This window comes from Stegodyphus dumicola, chromosome 2, assembly GCF_044657685.1.
Source record: "Stegodyphus dumicola isolate Sdum_Otavi_A_Nest chromosome 2, ASM4465768v1".
NCBI classification, from domain to species: domain Eukaryota; kingdom Metazoa; phylum Arthropoda; class Arachnida; order Araneae; family Eresidae; genus Stegodyphus; species Stegodyphus dumicola.
In genome coordinates this window covers 186,831,961-186,854,656 of record NC_140769.1, presented here as the reverse complement: position 1 = coordinate 186,854,656, position 22,696 = coordinate 186,831,961, and the positions used below count along the sequence as shown (strand labels likewise).

General features: G+C 32.2%; 1 protein-coding gene across 4 annotated transcripts in view; it reads left to right on the top strand.

Moving 5' to 3' along the window:
- Klp10A (kinesin-like protein 10A) overlaps positions 1–22,696 on the top strand; it is a 115,749-nt gene that overhangs the window by 7,534 nt on the left and 85,519 nt on the right. For 3 of the 4 annotated variants that reach the window (XM_085811534.1, XM_085811532.1, XM_085811533.1), the window contains exons 4-6: positions 9,901–9,990; positions 16,555–16,588; positions 18,657–18,707. In XM_085811534.1, the coding sequence (XP_085667660.1) occupies positions 9,901–9,990; positions 16,555–16,588; positions 18,657–18,707 (175 nt within the window). The remainder of the gene's footprint in view (positions 1–9,900; positions 9,991–16,554; positions 16,589–18,656; positions 18,708–22,696) is intronic. The other variant, XM_085811535.1, reaches the window with a different exon arrangement.

Sequence of the window (22,696 nt, the reverse complement as noted above, 5' to 3'; positions counted from 1 at the left end):
AATTCCATATAACAGTGAGAGTAATGGGAAAGCTGAACGGGCAAACAGAGTTCTTTTAGAAAGAGCTAGGACATTACTACATGAGAGTGAGCTTCTGGTAAAATTCTGGGCAGAAGCAATTAATTTTAGTACTCAAGTATCAAATTTAACACCCCGGAAAGGAAAAGAAAAAATTCCTTTAGAAATTTGGACTGGTAAAAAACCCAAATTAAACTATCTAAAAAGGTTTGGATGTGTGGCATACTTTCACATTCCGAAAGTGATGCGAAACAAATTTGACATACCAGGGAAAAGAGGGATAATGTTAGGATATGCTAGAGAAAGAAAAGGATATCGTATTTATGATATAGCAAGCAATAAAATAATTAAAGAACGATCAGTTAAATTTAACAAATCTTTAAAGGGTAGTAATTATATGGGAAAAAATAAAACCTTAGAAACTTGGGATATTGACGAATTAAAAGGAAGGGGAAACGAAGTAGATCAAAAACCACACCTCGAATTGGTTGTTACGGAAAATACCCAAGCAAGCGAATATGATGACTCGTTGAATTTCGAAATCGCCAACATAAGCTGTTGTATCGGGGGTGATGACAGGGGGAATGAAGTCCAAACATCTGATAGCTATGAAAAAAGTAATAAATATGGAAATGAAATACCATTAAGATGATCGGAGAGGCTCAAATCAAAACAACTAGCGTCAAGTATAATCAGTAATGTTCCAAATGATTTTTCAGAAGCAAAACAAAGTGCCAATTGGTATGACTGGAAATCCGCAATGGAAAATGAAATAGATTCATTACATAAACACGAAATGTGGGAAATAGTAAAGAGGCCTGAAAAAACAAAATTAGTAAAAAGTAAGTGGGTGTATACTTTGAAGGAAGGAGACTCTGGGGAAGTAAAATATAAAGCCCGATTAGTAGCCGCTGGGTTTAATCAAATAAAAAATAAGGATTATACCGAATCATATTCAGCAGTAGTTAACATTGAATGTTTTAGATTATTGCTTGCACTTTCAGCTAAATTATACTTGACTGTTAAATTTTATGATGTAAAAACAGCGTACTTGTACAGTGACTTAAACGAGGATGTGTATATGACTCCTCCACCTGGTTATGAAAAACTGATTGGAGAAGGTAAAGTATGTAAATTGAAGAAAAGTATTTATGGGTTGCCTCAATCCGGTAGAAATTGGTATATGAAAATAAAAAATGAATTAGAAAAACTTGGGCTGGTACAGTTAGCATCTGATAATTGTATATTCATTTATAATGATACCAAAAACATTTTTATATTGTGTTTGTATGTTGATGATTTAGCTGTATTCTGTAATAATAAAGAAATGCTTGAAAATATTATTTCTAAAATAAAAAATGTATTTGAGTTACATGAAAATACTAATTCAAAATTTTTAGGAATGCAAATAGAAAAACTTGAAAATGGTATATGTTTGTCTCAAACAGAATATATTGAATCTTTATTGACTAAACACAATCTACAAAATTCTAAAGCAGTAAAAACGCCAATCGTTAAAGGGGCAAATAAAGGTTTTTCATGTACAAATGAAAAAATTGAAGCAATTTTGTATCAGGAATTAATTCTGGAACTTTTATATTTAGCGAATAGAACGCGTCCTGATATATCATTTGTAACAACTTATTTGTCACAATTTAATCATGTACCAGAAAAAAGGCATTATCTTTTGGCTAAAAGGGTATTAAGGTATTTAAAAGGTACAAAAAATAAAAAACTTTTCTATAGCAATGATTTTGGAGTTTTAAATGCATATGCTGATGCTAGCTGGGGAAACGCAGAAAATGGTAAGTCATTTTCTGGTGGTACTATTTTACTAGGTGATTCATTGATTTCTTGGAAATGTCGTAAGCAGAGAAGTGTTAGTCTGTCTACTTGTGAAGCAGAATTATTTTCTATTTCTGAAATTTGTAAGGATATTATTTGGACTGTAAATTTATTATCAGAATTAAAATGTAAACAATTTTTGAATGGTGCAGTGGTCTTGAATACAGACAGTCAAGCTGCCATCCAGTGGATCAACTGTGCAAGATCTTCTACGAAATCCAGACACATGAACTTACGTTTCCATTTTATGAAGGACATAACAAAGGACAATGTTATTAAGTTGGAATATTCACAAACTGATAATATGATTGCAGATTTTCTTACTAAGAGTGTCAGTGAAGAAAAATTAATGTATACATTGAAAGTAATTTCCTTAATTTTGTAATGTAATGTGTTATATATTGTTTGTATTTCATTTTTGTATTGAAAAAATGTTGCTCGCAGGAGGGGTGTGTTGGGTAGAGGCGAGCGAACGTTTTTTCTTATACGCATGCGTATTAATTATGATGGCGCAGCTGTCTCTTTTACCGACACATCCGTCATTTAAGCTTCAAGCGTATAGAGATAGTGAGATGTTACTTGCTGTGTGATGGTCAATACGATTTCCTGTGTGATCCTTTTATTCATTATACGTGCAAATAAAGTGTGTTGTCCTAAATCGATGGCTTCATTACTCTAAATATTGGCCTCTGAACAACAAAATCAAGCTGAAATTACTACTTCAATGTGGCCATTATAATGTGATTGACAAACAGATATGGCCATTACAGCTGTAAATGTTGCAGTAAGAAAATTACCAAGAAAAGTTTTTAGATGGAGGAGATGCATATTTGTGTAAGGCTCAAAATAAAAGACTAATTTATAATACATTAATGAAAGAATTAATTTATTAATAAAAGGTTAACTCATTAATAAAAGAATATTGTAACATAAAGGCATAAATGATATGCTTTGACAGCAAAATACTGTATTGCTGCACAGTATTGAAAATTTGTTGCCATTTCTTGCATTGCTGCTATGTATATGTTTTAAAACTGAGTTTATGGAAAATAGAAAATTCGAACTTGGAAGCAACAAAACATAACATGTGAAAAATGATATTGCTTTTTAAAACTGAAGAATTGTTATGTATATCCTAGTTAGACATTGGCATATTCCTCAAATTTTGTGACTAAGGTAAAAGCAACAAAACCTAATACGTTTTCAAATACTGTTGTGAGAAAAGCTGCAAAATTTGCCTGAAGTAAGTTAGACTGCAAGCCTATGAATCCATTGCTTTAATTTTTAATAATGAAATATTTAAAGGTACTGCAGGTTTAATTTCAAAATAGATTATAATTGCATAATAAAATGAATACAGTAAAACCTCAGTTCATAAATTTAGTTCTTTCCTGAAGGGCATTTTTCAACCCAAATATTCATAAACTGAAATACGTTTCCTCATAGAAATTAATGTAAAATTAAAAGTTTCTGGATCACAGTTGCTTTCTTATTTAAACTTACAGTAGTACTGGTATGTACAGGTTTTGAAACCAAAATCATAACCAAAAATGGAAATAATTTAATACAGAACAAAGAAATTAACATTAAGCAGGTAAAATAGATATAAACTTAATTTAATTTTACTTTACCTTATGAAAAGGAATAGATGACTTGTGTGGAAAATGATGAGGAAGCTGTTTAGATGTGAAATTCCTTTTCATAAAATAATCAGGTCTGTACAATGTATCTTTGCCTGAGTGCTGTTTGAATGTTGAAGACTTAGTGACCTTTGTTCAATTTCTTTTCATCTGTTACAGATTTGACTCAAAAATTTATTCACTGTGATTTGATGTTGCTTACATTTTAAAATGTTTCTAAAGTGAGATGCCATGTGTAATGTGTATACGAGTCAGTTTCCCTTAGAAAGTCCTCCACGAAGGCATCCCTCCCCTTAAGCAGATTGCCTTCGAGGCTTTGCCATAATCGCACGCACACACTAAAGTGCGATGTGGCTCTGCTGCTGAAAATATTTGTTCTGTAGCTTGATACTGCTTTATCAGGGCGATACCATTGCTCGAAAACTTTGCATCATACCTCATTTTGCAAAAATTTCTCAGATCGTAGAACTAGGATAATTTTTCTTTCTTCCTTTTCATGTACAGAAATTTCATCCACAGTCACCTTTCATTGCTGCTTCTGAAGTTGAATTTCTTGTTGAGCTCACTTCTGATTGCCCTCTGATACAGAGGGTGTTTACACATTTTTAGGATGATATTGTGATAGTTTAATTAATATTTAAAATGTACTTTTTTTAAATGTTCGATCTGATAGCCTTTTCTCTGGACCTATAAGTCTGCAACGTGATTTGCACGATAGAAAGGTTTTTTGCAAAATTTCTAGGGGTAATGATTTCCACTACTTTACAGAGTCAATTAACTGTGGAGGGTTTGCACCAGGGCTGTGGAGATTTGGGGATAAAAGGAGTCAGTGCTTGGAGTCGCTAAAAACAGGTCGACTCCGACTCCAGTTTTTGTTGAACAGTTTGAAATTGAAATGAAATTAAAAATATTAATGACAAACTGAGTTATTATTTTTATTTAACGACTATATACATTAATAAATAGTTATTTTTTATTTTATTGACATATTAATAAATAAATATAAGGGAGGAGGATGGATGTGATATATGCCATTAGTGATTAAACTGATTGATTTAGTTACAAATTTCACTGGTAAATTTAGGTAGGCAGGAATAGCAGCAAGAACTCCCAAAATTGATGCCATTCTTAGGAAGTGAGCAGGAAAGGGAGCAATTATTGATCGAGCAACACAATGAAGAAGTACATATTTGATAATATAGAGGTTGTTAGAATTAAGAACTGTTTTAGAAGATGTAGATAACCTTAATGTTTCACTAACAGAAAGACTGTGGAATAACCTTTCAGAATTGGAAACTTTTCTTTCTATACCATATATTGCCACAAAAAAAAAAAAAAAAAAAAAAAAAAAAAAGCTACAATCTGAAGAATTAACAGAAGGTGAGAATTGAAGAATGTGTTGTTTGTTCTTTCTTAAATAATTGCAGAAGGAATCCTTTCTTCAATGAAGAAAAAAGAAACTAGTTTGCTAGACAGTGAGATCTTGCTGGGTTCAATATATGTAGATCTAAAACACTGAATTTTGTTGAATGACGAATAAATTAAGAAGGGCAAAGAAAGCCATCTATGAACTTTCAATAAGAATTAAATTATCTTCAGAACAGTTGGAATATTCAAATCAGGACAGTCAAACTGCAGACATTGCAACTGAGTCTCTATCGTCCTCTTTCAGTGATGAATTAGATTTTAAGAAATATTTTTGGATAATGTTGAAAAGGCTAAGCGAAATTAAAATAAAGAACCACAAGCCTTTAGATATGAAAATTAAAAAATACAAACAAGATTTCTATATGGCCTTTGAAGAAATAGAGAAATATGATTGCTCTTGCAAGACACCTGTTTTAGAACTTATAAAAATCTATCCTAAAATGTTAAAAGAAGTAGCCCTAACAGTAACAGCTCTTCCTCCTACTCAAGCCAGTGTGGAAAGGCTGTTCTCAACTCTGAAGTTTATCAAATCGGATCTATGGTCTTCCAACAAAGAAGGTCTTGCCGAAGTTATGCTGTTTCTTAGAAATAACTAATGTTAGTTTTTCTATTTCATACTAAATGCTAATTAATGTAAATAGTTTGCTATGCCATCAATTTTTTCCTGTAGCATCTATTACTTCTTATATATTAAAAAAATAAGCTGTAACCCATGTGTATATGTTTACATGGCTAATCTTTGGAATATGGTAACAGGTAGTTTGGCGACATTTTGGTAAGGCGATAAAGGTTACTTAGCTAGGACTTTAGCAGTGCACGTGGATACAGTCGAGAGTGTGTGTGGCGACATTTTGGTAAGGCAATAAAGGTTACTAGCTAGAACTTTAGCAGTGCACATGGATACAGTCGAGAGTGTGCGCAATGCCATTTTTGTGCAATTCTGGGATTTTTTTAAAGTGAAAATAGGTCGGCGTGTACATGGATGATACCGTGTATGTGCAATTCTTAAGCACGCGGCAAGCAGTTTGCAATTCTGCACTTTCTCCCAATTTCGCACTTAATCTTCATCATGATTAAACATTTTTGTTCCATAAAAGTTCTAGTATAAGCGTAATTTTGGCTAGCAGATTGTTGGGGAAAATGTTGAGTTTAAAAAAAAAAAAAAAAAAAAAAAATGCCTTTACTTTGTGAAAACAAAATGGCATCCAAAACAAAACTAACAGGTTGCTGTAGCAGGGTTGGTAGCCAAATTTTCTCCAAAAAATAGTTAAGTTATCATAATCCAAAGATTAACCGTTTACATATATACATATTTCAAAATTTTTTTCAACTCTTCGTATTTTTAATTCCCCATTATAAGAAAATCATGCGACAATCATAAACCCCTTGCTGAAACTTTTTTTGCATTCATGGAGCCAAGTTTGTACATTTTTTTCTGTTTGTTTTCTATAATAAGTAGGCTTTGTTTTTGTTGCAGTCATTTATATAAGACCATGCATCAAGGGTCACGATGTATTTCCATTTATCTCTTGCTAAATAGTTTTCATACAGGGTTCTGCAAATTGTTCTCCATTGAGCCAGTTGCCTTAGCAAAAGCTGTGAAAATTATGTTTTTTAGCTTATTTAAGTAATAGATCTTGATTTACTATTTTATTTACCTTCACTATCATTTGGTACCAACTATTGTGAGTTATCACCAATAGATCAAGTATGCCTTAGGCTTTTTGACGTATGTATCGAAAAGAAGATGTACTATTGGTACATCTATCACCCAGAGGCGTAGAATGCATTCAAAAACTCTAAGGTTTGGAGTAATCTGGTCGTGGGGAAGCAAAAGTTTCCATAGATCTTAAGTTGTAAAGCAATCTTTTACAAATGGTTGCATTCAGTCTCTGCTAGATATTAATTCGGAGTTATTTAAGGAGAAGCATTCTGAATTGAGAGCACTTTGTCACAGGATAGAAAAACAGTTTAAGTCTGCGTTCAATTAATCAGTAATGTCCTTAACATGCACCGAAACGTCAAAGTTCAATCAGACTTTGGTCAAAAACACAAAGTTCATAAAAATTAGTAGAATTTTTATTTACACACATTTGTCTCTGGTCAAAAATATGAAGTTCATAAAATTTTGTAGAATTTGCAATCACTGAAAAGTCACATCACATGAAGACACGTTAAAACTTTATTCGCAGATATGCCCATGTGGGCCTGTCAGCGAAAAAAGTAGCACAATTTACACTTCAAATCTTGGAATTAAACAAAGTTTATAGTCATTAATACAAAATACTTGATTAAATACGAAGAAAAATGAACTATTTACATATTTACAGTTACCAAGATGCGTTATGGTGTATTGTGTGGGGTCTTTTTACCACACTTTCAACTGTAGGATCATAGTCACACAAACTTCGAAGGGAGGCGTATCCTGAGTTACTTAAACTTTCGAAGAAATTATGAGACGAGATTAATATCTGTTCGTGCATGGCTTTTATGTTAAGGTTGCGCTGAATATCCACATTTCTCACATACTAAGAAGCATTCACTGTGGAACGTAGAATTTTATTCTGGAGAAAATCAAGTTTAGCACGCTCTGTTTTATTGGCCAAGCCGGCACGGCATATAGCATGATAGGCCTTATTAAGGTGATATATAGAATTCTTTTGATTTTGAGTGATAATTTAGAGTTCTTGCCTATTAGGCTGTAAAGTGCACAAAAAGCCGCATTTGCTTCATCTGCCACTGCTTTTACATGATAGGCAAAGGGGAGCCGGCCCACCAGCGGCCGAGCGGTAAAGTCGCTGAACACTGGTAATTCGGTCCGAGGTTCGAATCCCGCGAACGGGCTGGCTGCATGGGCGTTTTCGTGGTTTTCCCCATGTGTAATATGTATACGAGCCAGTTTCCCTTAGAAAGTCCTCCACGAAAGGCATCCCTCCCCTTAGGCAGATAGCCCTAGTGTGCTTTGCCGTATTCTCAATACACACACACACAAAGGGGAGCCAGTTATCAATAATAACTCCTAAGTATTTGTAAGAGCTTTCACGCGGAACAACTTCATTCTTAATTTTGATCTCATTAGTGATAATTACACTTTTCTGTATCGTCTAAAAAAGAACAACACAACATTTGCTTGAGTTTAAATTTATCTTCCAATCCTCACACCATTTATTAACAATGTTAACTTTTAACTGCAATTTGTCCATGGCGAGTAATGGGCTAAGTGAATCTATGAGGGCAACCGTGTCGTCTGCATATTTCAAAATTTTACAGTCAAAAGGGCTTGGCAAGTCGTTAATATAGATGTTGAAAAGACGCCGAGAACTGCGCTCCCTGTGGGACTCCACTATAAATTATTTTCTTGCGAGAAATAGCATCTCCACACTTGACTTGAAAAGTCCTGCGTTTAAGATATAAAATAAGGAGCTGGATGAAACTGACTGGAAACAGAAAGTTGCTAAGTTTGTGAATTAGTCCTGTGTGCCACACTCGATCGAAAGCTTTTTTGAAATCGAGAAAGCATGCAGCGACTGCTTTCTTTTTCTGAAAATTATTTGCAACATATTCAACAAGGTTCAAAATTTGATGAGTGGTTGAATATCCACTTCTAAAGCTGAATTGTGAGCTGTTCATGAGATCAAGCCTTTTATTGCTACAGATGTATTTAAAGACTTTGTAATTGATTTCTGTATTGGTGGATATTTTTCTGTTACCAATAGTTTAGAAATGGTAAGTACCTTTTTTTGGATATTCGTTTCTAGTCTCTATCCTTATAGGAGTGATAATTGATATTGAATAATATTTCTTTTTCCAATTAATAAGATTGCTTGTCTTGCACTTAGAAGTTTATTACCCTTCATTTCACGATGTTTTTAAATTATAGAATAGGAATATTTTTTTTAGGAAAGTTCGAAACTTATCCTTCAATTCTCAGCTTGTTTATATGCGATATTTTAAAATAAGAGTACATTTATAAATAGCAGGCAATATTTCTCATATCAAATAATATAAGTCATCTTTGTTTACAGACTAGAAATTTTTATTATTGCAGAAACAGTTGTGCAAACCAGAAATTTTCATTTCAAAGCATTTGCCTTTTTTTAATTCTATATCGAGATCATTCTAAAAATGTGTAAACGCCCTCTGTAACTTCTCATTGTTAACTTTCTTATCTATTATTTTGCATACATGCACAATATCGTAGATAACAAAAAACATCCTAAGTGTCAACTCTCTCAAAGTCTGTCTGTAATTTTCTCAAAGCAAAATTCATGGTCCTGTAAGTCAGCTGCTGCCGGGCTTTGTAAATTAGAACTAAACTTTGGATAATATTAAAATGCTGTTCTCAGAAATTTGAGTGGTGATTGTGTAGTGTAGTGACATCGTTTGCAATACTGAAACACCATCTGTCAAATTCGTCTTTTACGAAACATTCATCCTTAATCAACGAACCTATAAGTTGTTGACTATGTTCATGACTGATTGTGTTTAAATGTCTATAAACAAGAATGCTGAAACAATATCAGAGATTATCAATTGCCAGTGCATTTAAATGCTATATATAATACTGTACTCTAAAACAAGTACAACAGAACCAATAAAATCATATTAAATTTTTTAATCATTTGTTTTCTTATGACTAATTTAAAATTCTGTCATGAAATTTCCCTTTGCCTTCCTATTGTAGCAGATTGTTTATGCAGGGCATGTAATTTTCAGCATTTAGCATATTTTTCTCTTTAAGATTCACTATGTCTAGCCATTGATGTAAAATTAGAAAGTTCATTTATTGACATGAAGGATTTGAATAATTAATTTACAGTCTGTGTTTCCTCTGCAGTGTTTCTGTATTGTATAAGTGATTTATACTTTTTCATTTTTGTATTAAAATGTAATTTGTAGAATTTTTTAAAATTTTATGTGAAATATTTTTTTAATTGTTTACTTTATGTTATTTTTTTAATTTTTGCAGATTGAATTCAGTGTTGTTTTTAACTTAAACCCAGACATATTTGGTGATGTAGGGAAGAATACATCTAATACTATAAACTCTGGGAAAAAAGTAAGTTTTAATTTCTTGTAAGAATTATTAACCGTTAGCATATAATAAAGGTATGCAGTTTTCATAGATAATTTTATTAATTTTACTTTAAAAAAATCTTAATGGCTGTGATTTTTATAAATTCATACTTTTAAATATAACTAATTTTGTTTAAATAGACATAAGGATTTTATAAGCTAGTGATGACTTTGGCATAGCTTTAGATAGAAATAAATGCTAAATGAAAACTGGAGTGTGTGCATATACTATCAGCATCATATCTAAATCATAAAATAAATGTTTGCTATTTTCACTTAGATGCATTTCTTTCTCCATTTTATGATACTTTGCACAATGCCTTTTCCTACACACAATATATATATATATATATATATTGTGTGTAGGATATATATATATATATTTTTATTCTTGTAGATACACAGTATATAACGGCAAAATTTCTAAAAATATTATTTATTTGATATATTACTGTTTAAAAAAGAAATTTGATAGTAAAAGTGGTATTTATTCAGTTTTCTGTAAGTGTTTTTTACACGGAATATTAAATGCGGTCTTCTGTTATTTATTCTATGCTGTCTTCTATGACTTTATTGGAATTCTTTTTGCAATCAGACAAATAGATATATATATATATATAATGAGATAATTTGAGAATAGCTATAATGAACTACTGCGCAGTTTGAATGATGTACAACAGAGAATAAAAAGCTAGTGGATATGACCGAAGATAAGTCATTATAATAATTTATTTCTAGAGGATTCATTCTTGTGATATATAGTCTTTGCACATCAGCTTTATGGGTGCAATATGAATCCTTCAATTTGTATACCTTACATTTCTTGCACAGTGGACGACAGACAGAAGAAACAGGTGATATGTGTTGGCAGAGCAGAGCAAAGAAGCTATTACAGTACATTAGAATTAAGAAGCTAGTACAGTACAAAGTCCGAAATCCGGACTCTTCAGGACTTCGGCAATTCCGGATTTAAGTTCCACTCAAGTCCTGTAATTGCTCTGTCGAAAATTCTGTCTAACTTGACAACCGAAATTTTTTCATTTTCAGTAACTTCTCTGTCACATTCTTCACTGTTGGTAGCAGTATTTTCTGGATCAAGAACCATACTACAGATTTCGCCATTCATTAATTGATTGATGATTGAGAAGCATTGTCATCACAACGAAAAACTTCTTTTATATAATCTTCATATATTACCGCTTCTCCACATTTCTTTACAAAATTCGTTAATTGGAAAATTTCACCTTTGTTTTATGATATCCGAAAACCTTTAAAATTCGCGGCTATCATCGTCAAATTTAGCTGTCGTTCACTATACATATTTGGCTATGCATGATGAGCTTGGTGACTAATGACAAGTAGTTCTGTTAAATTTTATGTTGCTTCTATCTCGCACTGAGACAATTAAGCCTGAATTGTATTAATTTAGTTATTTATTATACTTCTTGCACATGCTTAAGGCTTATCAGAGCTCTGAATAAATAAATTTCCACATATACTTAAGCCTTATTGAGGGCCAGCGCTAGATGTAAATGTAATGTATGAGTATCATCAAAAAATCTATTTTCAGCATATGGAAAGAAATTTTTGTTAAATGTTTCCTCGTCAACATTTTTTAGCGCATTTAACTTAAATCTATAATCATCGTCAAGCGTAATATCAACATAAAAGGTTAGCATACTCCTTTATTATTCAATTACTAACATAAAAAAAATTTTAGGCATCGCTACATGAGTCATTACTCAAGTTGTTATGTGTTGATAAACATGCGGTGATGAAAGTAAAATATAATAAATAATGATTCGCCAGTTTGGCATCAGATCAATGATTTATCTATGTAGAATGTTTCGGTTTGAGATGCGTGCCAAGCAGATACGCAGCAACGGAGCCAAATTACTGATCGTACAAATTTATGCTAAAAGGATTGTTTCTTCAGTAACTAGGTATTTTGCTTAGTGTCGAAGTGAAATTAAGAATCAGGACTCTCCGGACGTTTTATTATGAGCGGAAGAGGGAATCAAATGTGCATGCGTAAAGTCTACAAGAAAAATTTTATTGGTGGTTTTGAGGTCTGAATTTTAGATCATTTCGGATATTGGATGTCCGGATTTTGGACTTTGTACTAACAGTAATATTTATAGCTTTGGTTCTTTGTTGACATTTTGATCTGTGATTGAATGAGAGCTGTCTGCATTATAGCATGATTACACAAGAAAGCATTAAATGGTTGAATTTGAAAAGGCATGGTCTGGAAAGTTGTGAACAATGTTATTAACAATTTCTGCTTTTTTAGAATAGAAAAGTGAGACACACAAATTAAATTTACCAAGCTAGTTGCTAATGTGTTCTTATTTTACATATATATAAGTATGATTTATCTTCTTATCAGAAAATAAATTGTACTCACAAATGCATTTTTATGTCATTGTCAACATGACACTCATTTTGTTATTTTCACGTTATTCCAAAATTAACTGAAGGCAACACTGGTAGATATAATCTGAAAACTGGTTTATCTTTAAAAACCCACTAGTTCGAGCAACATTTGTTATAAAAAATCCAACTTTTTTTAAAAACACTTATTGATAGCGTCAAGAATATTAACCTTTTCGACCTTGCTGGCAGTATTTGCTGTCTTCATATGTGGAGAGAGATCTATTTATCAGTAACAGAGATTGTTTTACTTTTCACCATCAGAAGTCTCATCTGATGTCTTTTCTGCATGTGTTTTTGCACTCGGTTGAGGTTGGCAATTGCCACATGATAGTTTTTACAACTCAAGTAGGAACTTACTAATGTACATTTATGTTGCTTCTAATACCTATAAGCAATATTTTGTAGAATTGTTTTTGTGTCTTAAAAAATTAGGGCTGAAAAGGTCAAGTTTATTGTTTTAAGATTTTATTTATAAGTTTTTCAGCATTTGCGAATTTTTTGTTTAATTTAAATGTTGAATTATTTGCATATCTACAAGTTTGTTTGGTATTGGCATGATTGGTGCTTCGCGAAATTAGTGCTTCACACATATTGATTGTAATTCTCAAGATTGGTGCTTCACATATTTGATTGGTCAATGGGAATAAATTGTACTCTTAAAGAGCATATTACTTTATAAGACAAGGTTACTAAATGTATTGGGGGTAGGTATATCCTTTTTTCAACACTATGTAGGATAAAAAAAAAATACACATTTCAGAGGAAATATTTCTGTTACGAATCAAGTTCTAAAATCCTTTTTAGGTATCATACATAATATAATAATTAGGTAACATTTCATATACTTTGAGATTTAAAAAAAAGTGCACTAAGGATAACTCCTTAGTTTTTGATTATAATGAAATTTCAAATGTGAATACATTTCAGTGCAACATGCAGGTACTGAATTATTGCAGATAGTGAATGAATAGCTAGAGCTACAGAGTATACAGATGGTATGTAAATGAGGAGAAATTCATATTCTAGGAAAACTTCCCTTCAAATTTATTCCATCTACTCACTTTCATTGTACTAGTGCCTTGCAAATGGATTCACACATAATGTGAGCATGTATCACCATTTGGGAGAGACTGTGCAATCAGCCTTAAAAAACAAGGTAGTGAAATTGAAGGATCACTTGACATGTGGGTTGAGCAATACCACCATTCAGCAGTGTTGACAGAAATGATAAAACCATGGTAAAACACAGCATGAAGAAGGTAGCAATCGGTCTAGGGAGACAATTGAATAGGAGGACGGACAGATTTCTGAGTGGCTTTTGTGGCAACTGATTCATCAAATATCAGCTATCTGATGTGTAACTGAAGCATCACTGGCTACAAGGATTGATAGACTATGCAGAGAGGTCTGCATTTACAATGCCCATTGCAGAAGATGCCCCTCACCTTTGTGCTCTAACAAACAAGATTACACAGTTCTAGGTGCTGCCAATTTGAGACCACTGTACTAAAGAATTTTATACTATGAATTGTTACTCCCAAATTAGACAATAAATTTGGAAAGATACTGTTCCCGAATGCAGTTTTAAAAGCAGAAATCAAAAGCACACAGAAATGGCAAGGTGTTATCTTTTGTTAAAGCCGTATTGAGCATGGTTGAGACTTTGAAGTGACTCGAAGGATTTTCGTATTTTCTGGTCACTTCAAAATTATCTGAATAGCCTGAAATTCACTTTGGCAATTATCAAATACCATCTCAATTCTTTATGAATAAACCAAATTACATTTTTAAAACATCTGCCAAAGAGATAGAATGTGAAAATGGTGCATATGTGATTCAGTGAAATGATCTTACATTTTTATACTGCTTCATTTGTATTTATCTTAAAAAACCACATAACTTTCTGGAAGACCCTTTTCCTGAAAACATTCAGCTTTTCTGAAAAATTGTAGAATTAAGCAAAACTGATGACTTATGGGATCAGATTAGAATGGTTCATTCACTAAAATGAATTGATTCCCTTTTTTATGAACTCTCTAGCGATAACCTTGATGGGAAAGATCCAGAACAATGTTTAAATCAAGAGTAGTTAGCGAGAATGTAGCAAAGATTAAAATGGATCAGAAGAATTGACTAAACACTAACTCCTTGACTGATTTCTTTCAGTTGTAGTTTTGAGATTTTCTGAAAACCTCCTTTTTACACAGAAGTAACAACTAGGCTCTAGGGAAGGGGAAAAAAAAAAAAAAAATTCAAGAAGTTAGGAAATGATAAAGATTAAACTCTCTTTTAACATAGGCAGATAAGCATTCTTTTCTTCCTTAACCCTCTCAGCATTATGGTCAGAAAACTCCATATAGAAAGAAGGCTGGCTTCTATATTCGTTACACATGAAAACTTTTGCAAGCTTTTAATGTATCCTGTTTTGGTTTGCATGTATATTGAAAGAAAAGGAATCAAGATACAAAGTGAGAGAGTAGTCTTTAAATTAAAATCAGGAAAATGCCACTTATTCATGACATTTTGAGGAACTCTGAAATTTCATGCCAAAACCCATAACGCTTTGAGGGTTAAAATGGACATCAAACTTTCATGGCATGATTTTAGCAAGAGCTCTTTTCATAACAAAAGTCTTTATCCTTAACTAGTAAACAGTTTAGAAATATCACAGTTTAACTTAGTGGCGTAATAGTCTTATTATGCTTGAAAATGCTATTTTTTCCTGTTACATTTCTTTAAATAAATATTAACTATAAACAATAATAAATTATGTTTAGTAACTATTACTTTATTTGGGTGAAAATTTTTGTGAGCTTATGACGGAAACTGTACAAATTGCAGAAATTTAAGAAAAACTAAATTTCCTATTATACCTGATCAAACAAATGCATTTTTAGGTTTTACTCAAAATATCATTTGTATGAAAGAGAGCTTAGATAGCTTTCCAATGAACAAAGCCATCTACAACTTTGCCAATTATTGGGTAATATTACTCTGTTCTCATCTAAGGATTATATGAAATTATATATAGTGATTTTAATTATGTCAAGATGTTATATTTTGTTTTAATATTAGCATAAACAAATATTGTAAAACCCTACTCATGTAAATTAATAGTTTATTGTTTACTTAGAGCAATTCATCAATACCAAATTCATTACTACACCATTGGCAACATTTCTCCTTTTATGGAGTGAATTCCATTGCAAGTGACTACAATATTTAAGGGAGTTCATAAAACTGAATATATGAAGAAAGAGTAAAGAATGCTAATTCTTCAGCTTAAAAATCTTTAGTCAAAATAATGGGGAAGGGAATTGAAAATATAACATTATATTTGGTATCATATTCCAAGAAACATAAGGATATGTCCCAATTTGTAGCTGCCATATATAGTGTATGTCACTGAGTGGAAGCTAAAATTTAAATAAAAGCAGTTTATGTGAAAAATTTAAATAGAAGTACTTTTATTGTGAAATATCCATGTAAATTGATCATCTGTAGAACTGCCTACATAATTTTTTTCTTATTACTTTGATGTTATTACGATGAAGATAAATACTAAGTCCTCTCTTGTTGTTTGTCTATATTAATGTGCACTTCTTTAATCTTCATGTTAGGAGTAGTAAATAAATTCATTTCTGTTGCTTGTTTGATATCTAGAAATATCAATGGTTTTGAAAATATGAGTGGATGATAGTTGCAATCCCATATTTTTTAATAAAAATCGTGCCAAAAAGCGGAGAACTGAAAACCAGATTTTTCTGTTCCAGAGTTAGAATTAAGATTGTTCCAGTTTTGATGTAATAAGAGCCTAGAAAGTAATATGTAATGTAAATAATATGTATTCTTATTTGTGTTACCTCCTTTTTAATTTATTATTTTTCAGTGTTCTGGTTGGTTTTCTTTTCTCCTATATATTTTTCTAATCATTCTAGTGTTTTGGTTGGTTTTCTTTTCTCCCAGATATTTTTCCTAATCATTCTTTGTTTACATGATTTAAGAAATATACTCTATCTGAGTGTTCATAAATATTGTGAAACAAACTGTGCAATTTGAAGTGCTTTTAGTGCTTAAAATATGAAATTCAAATGCTTTATTTCTGTTTTAGGTAAACAGGCAGACCTTATATCCTCCAAATAAAGGTAAATTAAATATTTCTACATTTATTCTGTGTATAACATCAAAGTAAACTTGAGTTGTAAACTTAATGAGGAGTAATTTTCAAATAATTTTTGGAACATAAAATTCACGCAATGGATGAAATTTAAAATAGCATATTTGAAGCTTGCCAACTGACGGTTTCCTTTTGTAGTTTAGAAGTTAATCTCTTAGTTCTCATAAATGAGTAACACTCAACATTTGCAGTTGATAGATTTGCTCATGTAGAAATTTGACTTTGAAGAACTATTGCTAAAAGGTACGAACATAGGCTGCTTTTCTACATGTTAAATTTATTCAATAACTTCTCACACTTCGTTATGCTTCTGAGTGCATATTTTTCCTTATTTAACTATTATTCTGTTTAGTTTCTTAGAAATATTGGAGTAATTACCATCTCAAACATATGGTATGCTTGTCACTCTAATGTTTTGCATCATTTTAACAAAACTTTTGTAAATCATAATTTAGCTTTGCGAACTTGAAATTTTGTAGAAAAATAGGCAATGAAGTGGTTTCAGTTGAGTTCCAAATCTTTTCTTATATGCTCTCTTCTGAGTAAAAAATATTCAAGTTATGATCTTCAATTTAAAAAGAAATTCTGGGCCAATTTTCTTAAAGAAAAAAAAAAAAAAAAAAAAAAAAAAAAAAGAGGCATTGAGAGTTTAAGAGAAATTTTTTTAGTAAAGAAATCATGTAAGAGTGCCGTTTCTCCAAGGTGTTATGTTTTATACATATATTTTAAGTGGGACACTTCAAATAGTAATAAAACTGAAAATTGAAAATTTTTATTTTACTATGCTAAAAGGATGAGTTTAAAATGTAGCATGTTTAGGAAATATATATTTATACATTTTTATTAACTCATAAATTATTATTTATTTAATGAATATAATTAAGGAAATATTTTTGGTGATTTCACTTATGTGATACCTAGATTTAACTTTCATTAGCTCATTTGTATCACATGATTTCAGCCATACCTAAACTATTCTTTTCCATAAGCTTTTTGTTACAGTTGAGTCCACACTTCTGAAATTGAACAGTTTCCTTCCTAATAGGAATTTCCTGCCTGTAGGGAATTATCCCTGATATAGATAATGATTCAGTTTTTAAATTTAATATTTAATGCAAATCTTAATTGTATTTGATTTTTTATGAGCCATTTGATTTATTTTTTCATTATAAAAATAATATTATGTATGTTTTAAGTGAGTAAGTAGTTTTTAAAATATTTATCACCTTGAAGTTCATTTTTATAGAAATTGAAATATTATGTTGTACTTTCAAGAAATAAGTAAAAATAAAAAAAAAAGGCTGTTCAGTGAATTATTGTTTCTGTATTACCAAGATAATTTTTAGGTACAAAAGTCACTCTTAGCCAAGAATATTAATTGGGAGATTTTCAAATTAATTTCACTATAAATTTGTTCAATTTTTATTTTCCTTTTAAATTATTAACTAGAGGAATTTTTAAAAGGTGTATTAATGATTTGGAAAGAAACATTTCTTTCCAGGGACTAAAGCAGATACGTTCGTAAGGATGCTGGCATGCTTATGTAGCCATTGTTCCCCAAGACAGAAAGCTGCACAGCTGTAACGGGGGCCAGTAACTCTGAATGCAGATTGCTGGTGCCATGCAACTATGAAAATCGGTTTTTTACTTAAAAAAAGTCTCTAAAAAGTTTGGACATCTTTATGCAAGTGAGATTAGTTTAGTTCTTTGCTTAATAAGGTAAACAAAAATCCCATAATCAGAAGAGTGACAGCACTTTTATGAAAGATGCATGCTTTGTTTTAAAACTAAAAACTGTTTTTTTGAAAGGCTGGATGACACATTTGTTAAATTTCTTGCAGAATGCTAGCTGCTAATTTGTATCAGAATGCTAGCATCTTTGTGCAGCTGTCCAATTAATTTAGTAATGAGATACTTTTTATTTAGTTATGATTTAAATTTTATTTTCTGTTTTATTTTACTTATGTTTGCTCTCAAGAGATGACTTTCAGTATAAGTAGGGAAAAGATATTTTTTATCGATGGTTTACATTTCAGGATTTGAAGGTATGCGCAATGATGTTCAGAAGCATAACAAGAATAATTCAGGTAAAATAATTGCACCTTTATGCTTCTGAAGCATTACTGAATGGCAATGCTTGGCTTTAAAAAATAACAGTAGAGCTACTAATGATTACTTAATCTGACATACATGTGTGAACATGCATTTGCTTTGCTGGTTAATGCATAAACATCTTATAATTTAATATATTTTTCAAGCTTGTGTAAAGATAGCAGATATATACTAAGGTCAATAATCACTGACATAATACAGTCAAAAGTCGTTAATTCGGACACCCATAATCCGGACCTCAAAGCTAAAAACTTTCTGCGCATGCGCCGCGTCGACACTTGCGCACAGGCGTTTTACGCGTGCGCGTAAGACCTTTAGGACTGCGCGTGTGCGCAAGCTCAGAATATGTTTTCACCTGCGTGTTTAATGTATAACGGACAGTATAAGCTAAAATTATCTATTTCAGTTAATGTTGATGATTGCGTTGTTCCTTAATCTTCGAATTGGATCAGGCTTATTATTTTTTGAAGACTGTAAGAGCAATTTTATAAAAGTAAACTTGAACTTTCGATTATGTCAAATAGAATTTCCGATGCTGGAGCTACCAAACGATCCACAAAACGAAAGTATGTTTCGATGTCCATCAAACAAAAAGCGGAATTGCTGCAAAAAATGGATAAAGACATGAAGAAGGGGAAAACTAAACTTGTGGTTAGTGAAAACTAAAAAATTTCGATTGACACGTTAGTCGGTATTCTCGGTACAGCAATTACGGGTGTTCGCGCCTTATGTAAATTTTGATTTTGTTCCCTACAAGAGGGCGCCTGCGAGCGCTGAACTACTTGTATATCTATTGTACGAACTTGTTCTTCACACAGTCTAATAAACTCAGTAACGAACGTTTGTGTCTACTTTCCATCCGCTAACATGGTCCGTCGAGAGCCAGCGCATTTCTTTGGATGATGTGTCAAGACAATTTTTAACGTTCTGGTATAGGATTACATTTCGTGCAAGGAAAACAGATTTATATTTTGTTTGGATTGTGAAAACAGCGGCAGGAATATGGAGTCAATTTTAAAGCAAAAGCGAATTATTAAGGGTAAGTTGACTCGTTTAATTTCACAAGTAAATGGTTTACAAAATCAAGAAAATTCTTTTTCTGCCATTGGAGTATACGAAAATGATGTTGGTGTATTAGGTGTTGAAGTGAACTGTTTAAACTATAACATTCTTGGTACTTGTTCTGACGCAGAGTTTGATAAATGTGAAATAGAAATGAATGAACTATTTTCCAAATTAGATGTATTAAAAATTACTTTAAAGGAAGAATCAAGAAAACTTAGTAATTCAGGCAAAGATACAATAAATGCTAATGCAAACGGCTTGAAACTTCCTCGCGTGGAATTGCCAGTGTTTACTTCTAATTATGTTGATTGGATACCATTCAGGGATTTATTTCTTGCCAGTGTTGGAAATAATAGTACATTAAGTGACAGTCAAAAATTGCAATATCTTAAGCTTTCTGTGAAAGGTGAAGCTGCTGTTTTACTACAATCAGTTCAAATTTCAAACGCGAATTATGAAAAGGCATGGGAAGCGCTTACTGAACGTTATGAAAACGAAATAGAAATAATAAACGCAGCATTAAATAAATTAACTTCACAGCCTGTTCTAAAACATGAATCAGCTTCAGGTTTGCGGAGATTAATTGATACAACACAACAGTGTATTGATACATTAAAAATCCTTAAACAGCCGGTAGAGCATTGGGATACTATGATTATTTTTCTGTTAAAAGGAAAACTTGATCATGAAACACTAAAAGAGTGGACGATGGAGCATTCGAACAAGAAAATTTCTGCTTTCGCTGAATTCAAGCGTTTTATTTTAAACAGAGGGAATGCTATTGCCTCTTTGGCGAAGTGCCAGAGGGAGAAGGCAATTTTGCCTTCTGAAATTAAAACTCGCGGTTCAGGTAGCAGATACGCTTTTTCGTCCCAACTTGTAGCTAATGTGTGCATTCATTGTAAGAGTAATTCTCATTCTCAGTTATTTAAATGTGATAGCTTTTTAGAACTCCCTATCAAAGAAAAATGGGATATTATTAAAAGGAATAAATTATGTGCTAATTGTTTGAAAGATAGTAAAACGCATCCCATTTTTATATGTCGTGCAGGCATGTGTAAATATTGTTTGAAGCTACATAATACAGTGTTATGTTCGAAAAATTCAAATGATGAAAAATGTCATATACCCATGGAACACGGAACTTCTGCTATTAGTAGCAATAATGCCACGGTGCCTGTTGCGCAAGCAGTTTTATTGCCTACTGCGATTGTTTATGTTAAAGATATTAATGGCGATTTACAAAAATGCAGGATGCTAATTGATTCAGGTAGCCAGGGCTCATTTATTCGAGAGCACTGTGTAAATTTACTGCAGTTAAAGCGCACTAGTGCAAACATAAGTGTAAATGGCCTGAGCTCGCAAAAAATTGGAAAGGTTTCAGGTTCAGTTCAATTACAAGTAACATCTCCATTTTATAAAAACGCAAGCATTTCAGTTAATGCATTAATTATACCCAAGATCACGTGTGACCTCCCTCAATATCAAGTTGATAGATCTGTTTTGACATCTTTCAAACATTTGTGGTTGGCAGATACAAATTGTTTCCAGCCTGGCCCAATAGATATTCTTTTGGGCGCAGATGTATTTGGTGAGATAATGCTTCATGGACGTTTAACTGTTCTGGGTCATTCGTTAACAGCCTTGGAATCAATATTCGGCTGGGTCATTATCGGAAAGACTAAAAGCGTATCACAAACAATTGTATCTAATCATGCTAGTTGTACCAATGTTCAGCTCCAGCTTGAAAAATTTTGGAAATTGGAAGAAATTTCGGAGATAAAGCATTACACAGAAGAGGAAATTGAATGTGAAAATCATTTCAAGCGGAATTTTTCTCATGATTCAACAGGTAGATTTGTTGTTAAGTTTCCATTTCGTAGATCGAGAAATGAACTTGGGTCATCAAGGGATGTTGCTGTACATCGTTTACAAAGCATTGAACGTCAATTTATTAAGAATAAATCTCTTTCCAGTCCATATCACAAATTTATGGAGGACTATCAACAACTTGGTCATATGGAATTGATTCCAGTAAATGAAATTGATGTTCCAGCTAATTCTAGTTTTTACCTTCCGCACCATTCAGTTCCGGATAAAAATGGTGATAAATTTCGAGTCGTATTTGATGGTTCTGCAAAATCTTCTAGCGGTATTTCTCTTAATGAGAAATTGATGGTTGGTCCACAGTTGCAGACTGATCTGACAACATTAATTATTCGTTTCAGAATTCACAGAATAGCTATAACTGCAGATATAGAGAAAATGTACAGACAAATTATACTAAAAGATGCAGACTTTCAGAGAATAGTCTGGCGCGATTCACTTTATAAACCAATTCAGGATTTTCGATTAACTAGGATTGCTTACGGTACTACATCAGCTTCGTACTTTGCGGTAAGATGTTTACAGCAGTTAGCCATAGATGAAGCAACTAATTTTCCTCTGGCTTCCAAGACATGTCTTAGGGACTTCTACGTTGATGATTTGATGTCCGGAGCCAATTCAGTTACTGAAGCTATAGAATTACAAATGCAATTGAATCAGATGTTGTCACGTGCAGGATTTATTCTAAGAAAATGGGCTTCTAACAGCAAAGAAGTCTTGAATTCAATTAATCCAGATTTGTGCTTATCAAATGTTTCTTTGAACATAGACAATGATGATACTGTAAAAACGTTAATTATCCTGTGGCATCCAGCTTCAGATATGTTTTTATTCAAAGCCAATTCATCATATCCTGAAGTCTTAACCAAACGAACATTACTTTCAATAATCGCAAAGACCTTTGACCCTCTTGGATGGTTGGCACCGATCACGGTTCGGTATTGATTATGCAAAGATTGTGGAAACATCAGTTTCAGTGGGATGAAAAGGTTCCTCCAGATATTGAATGTGA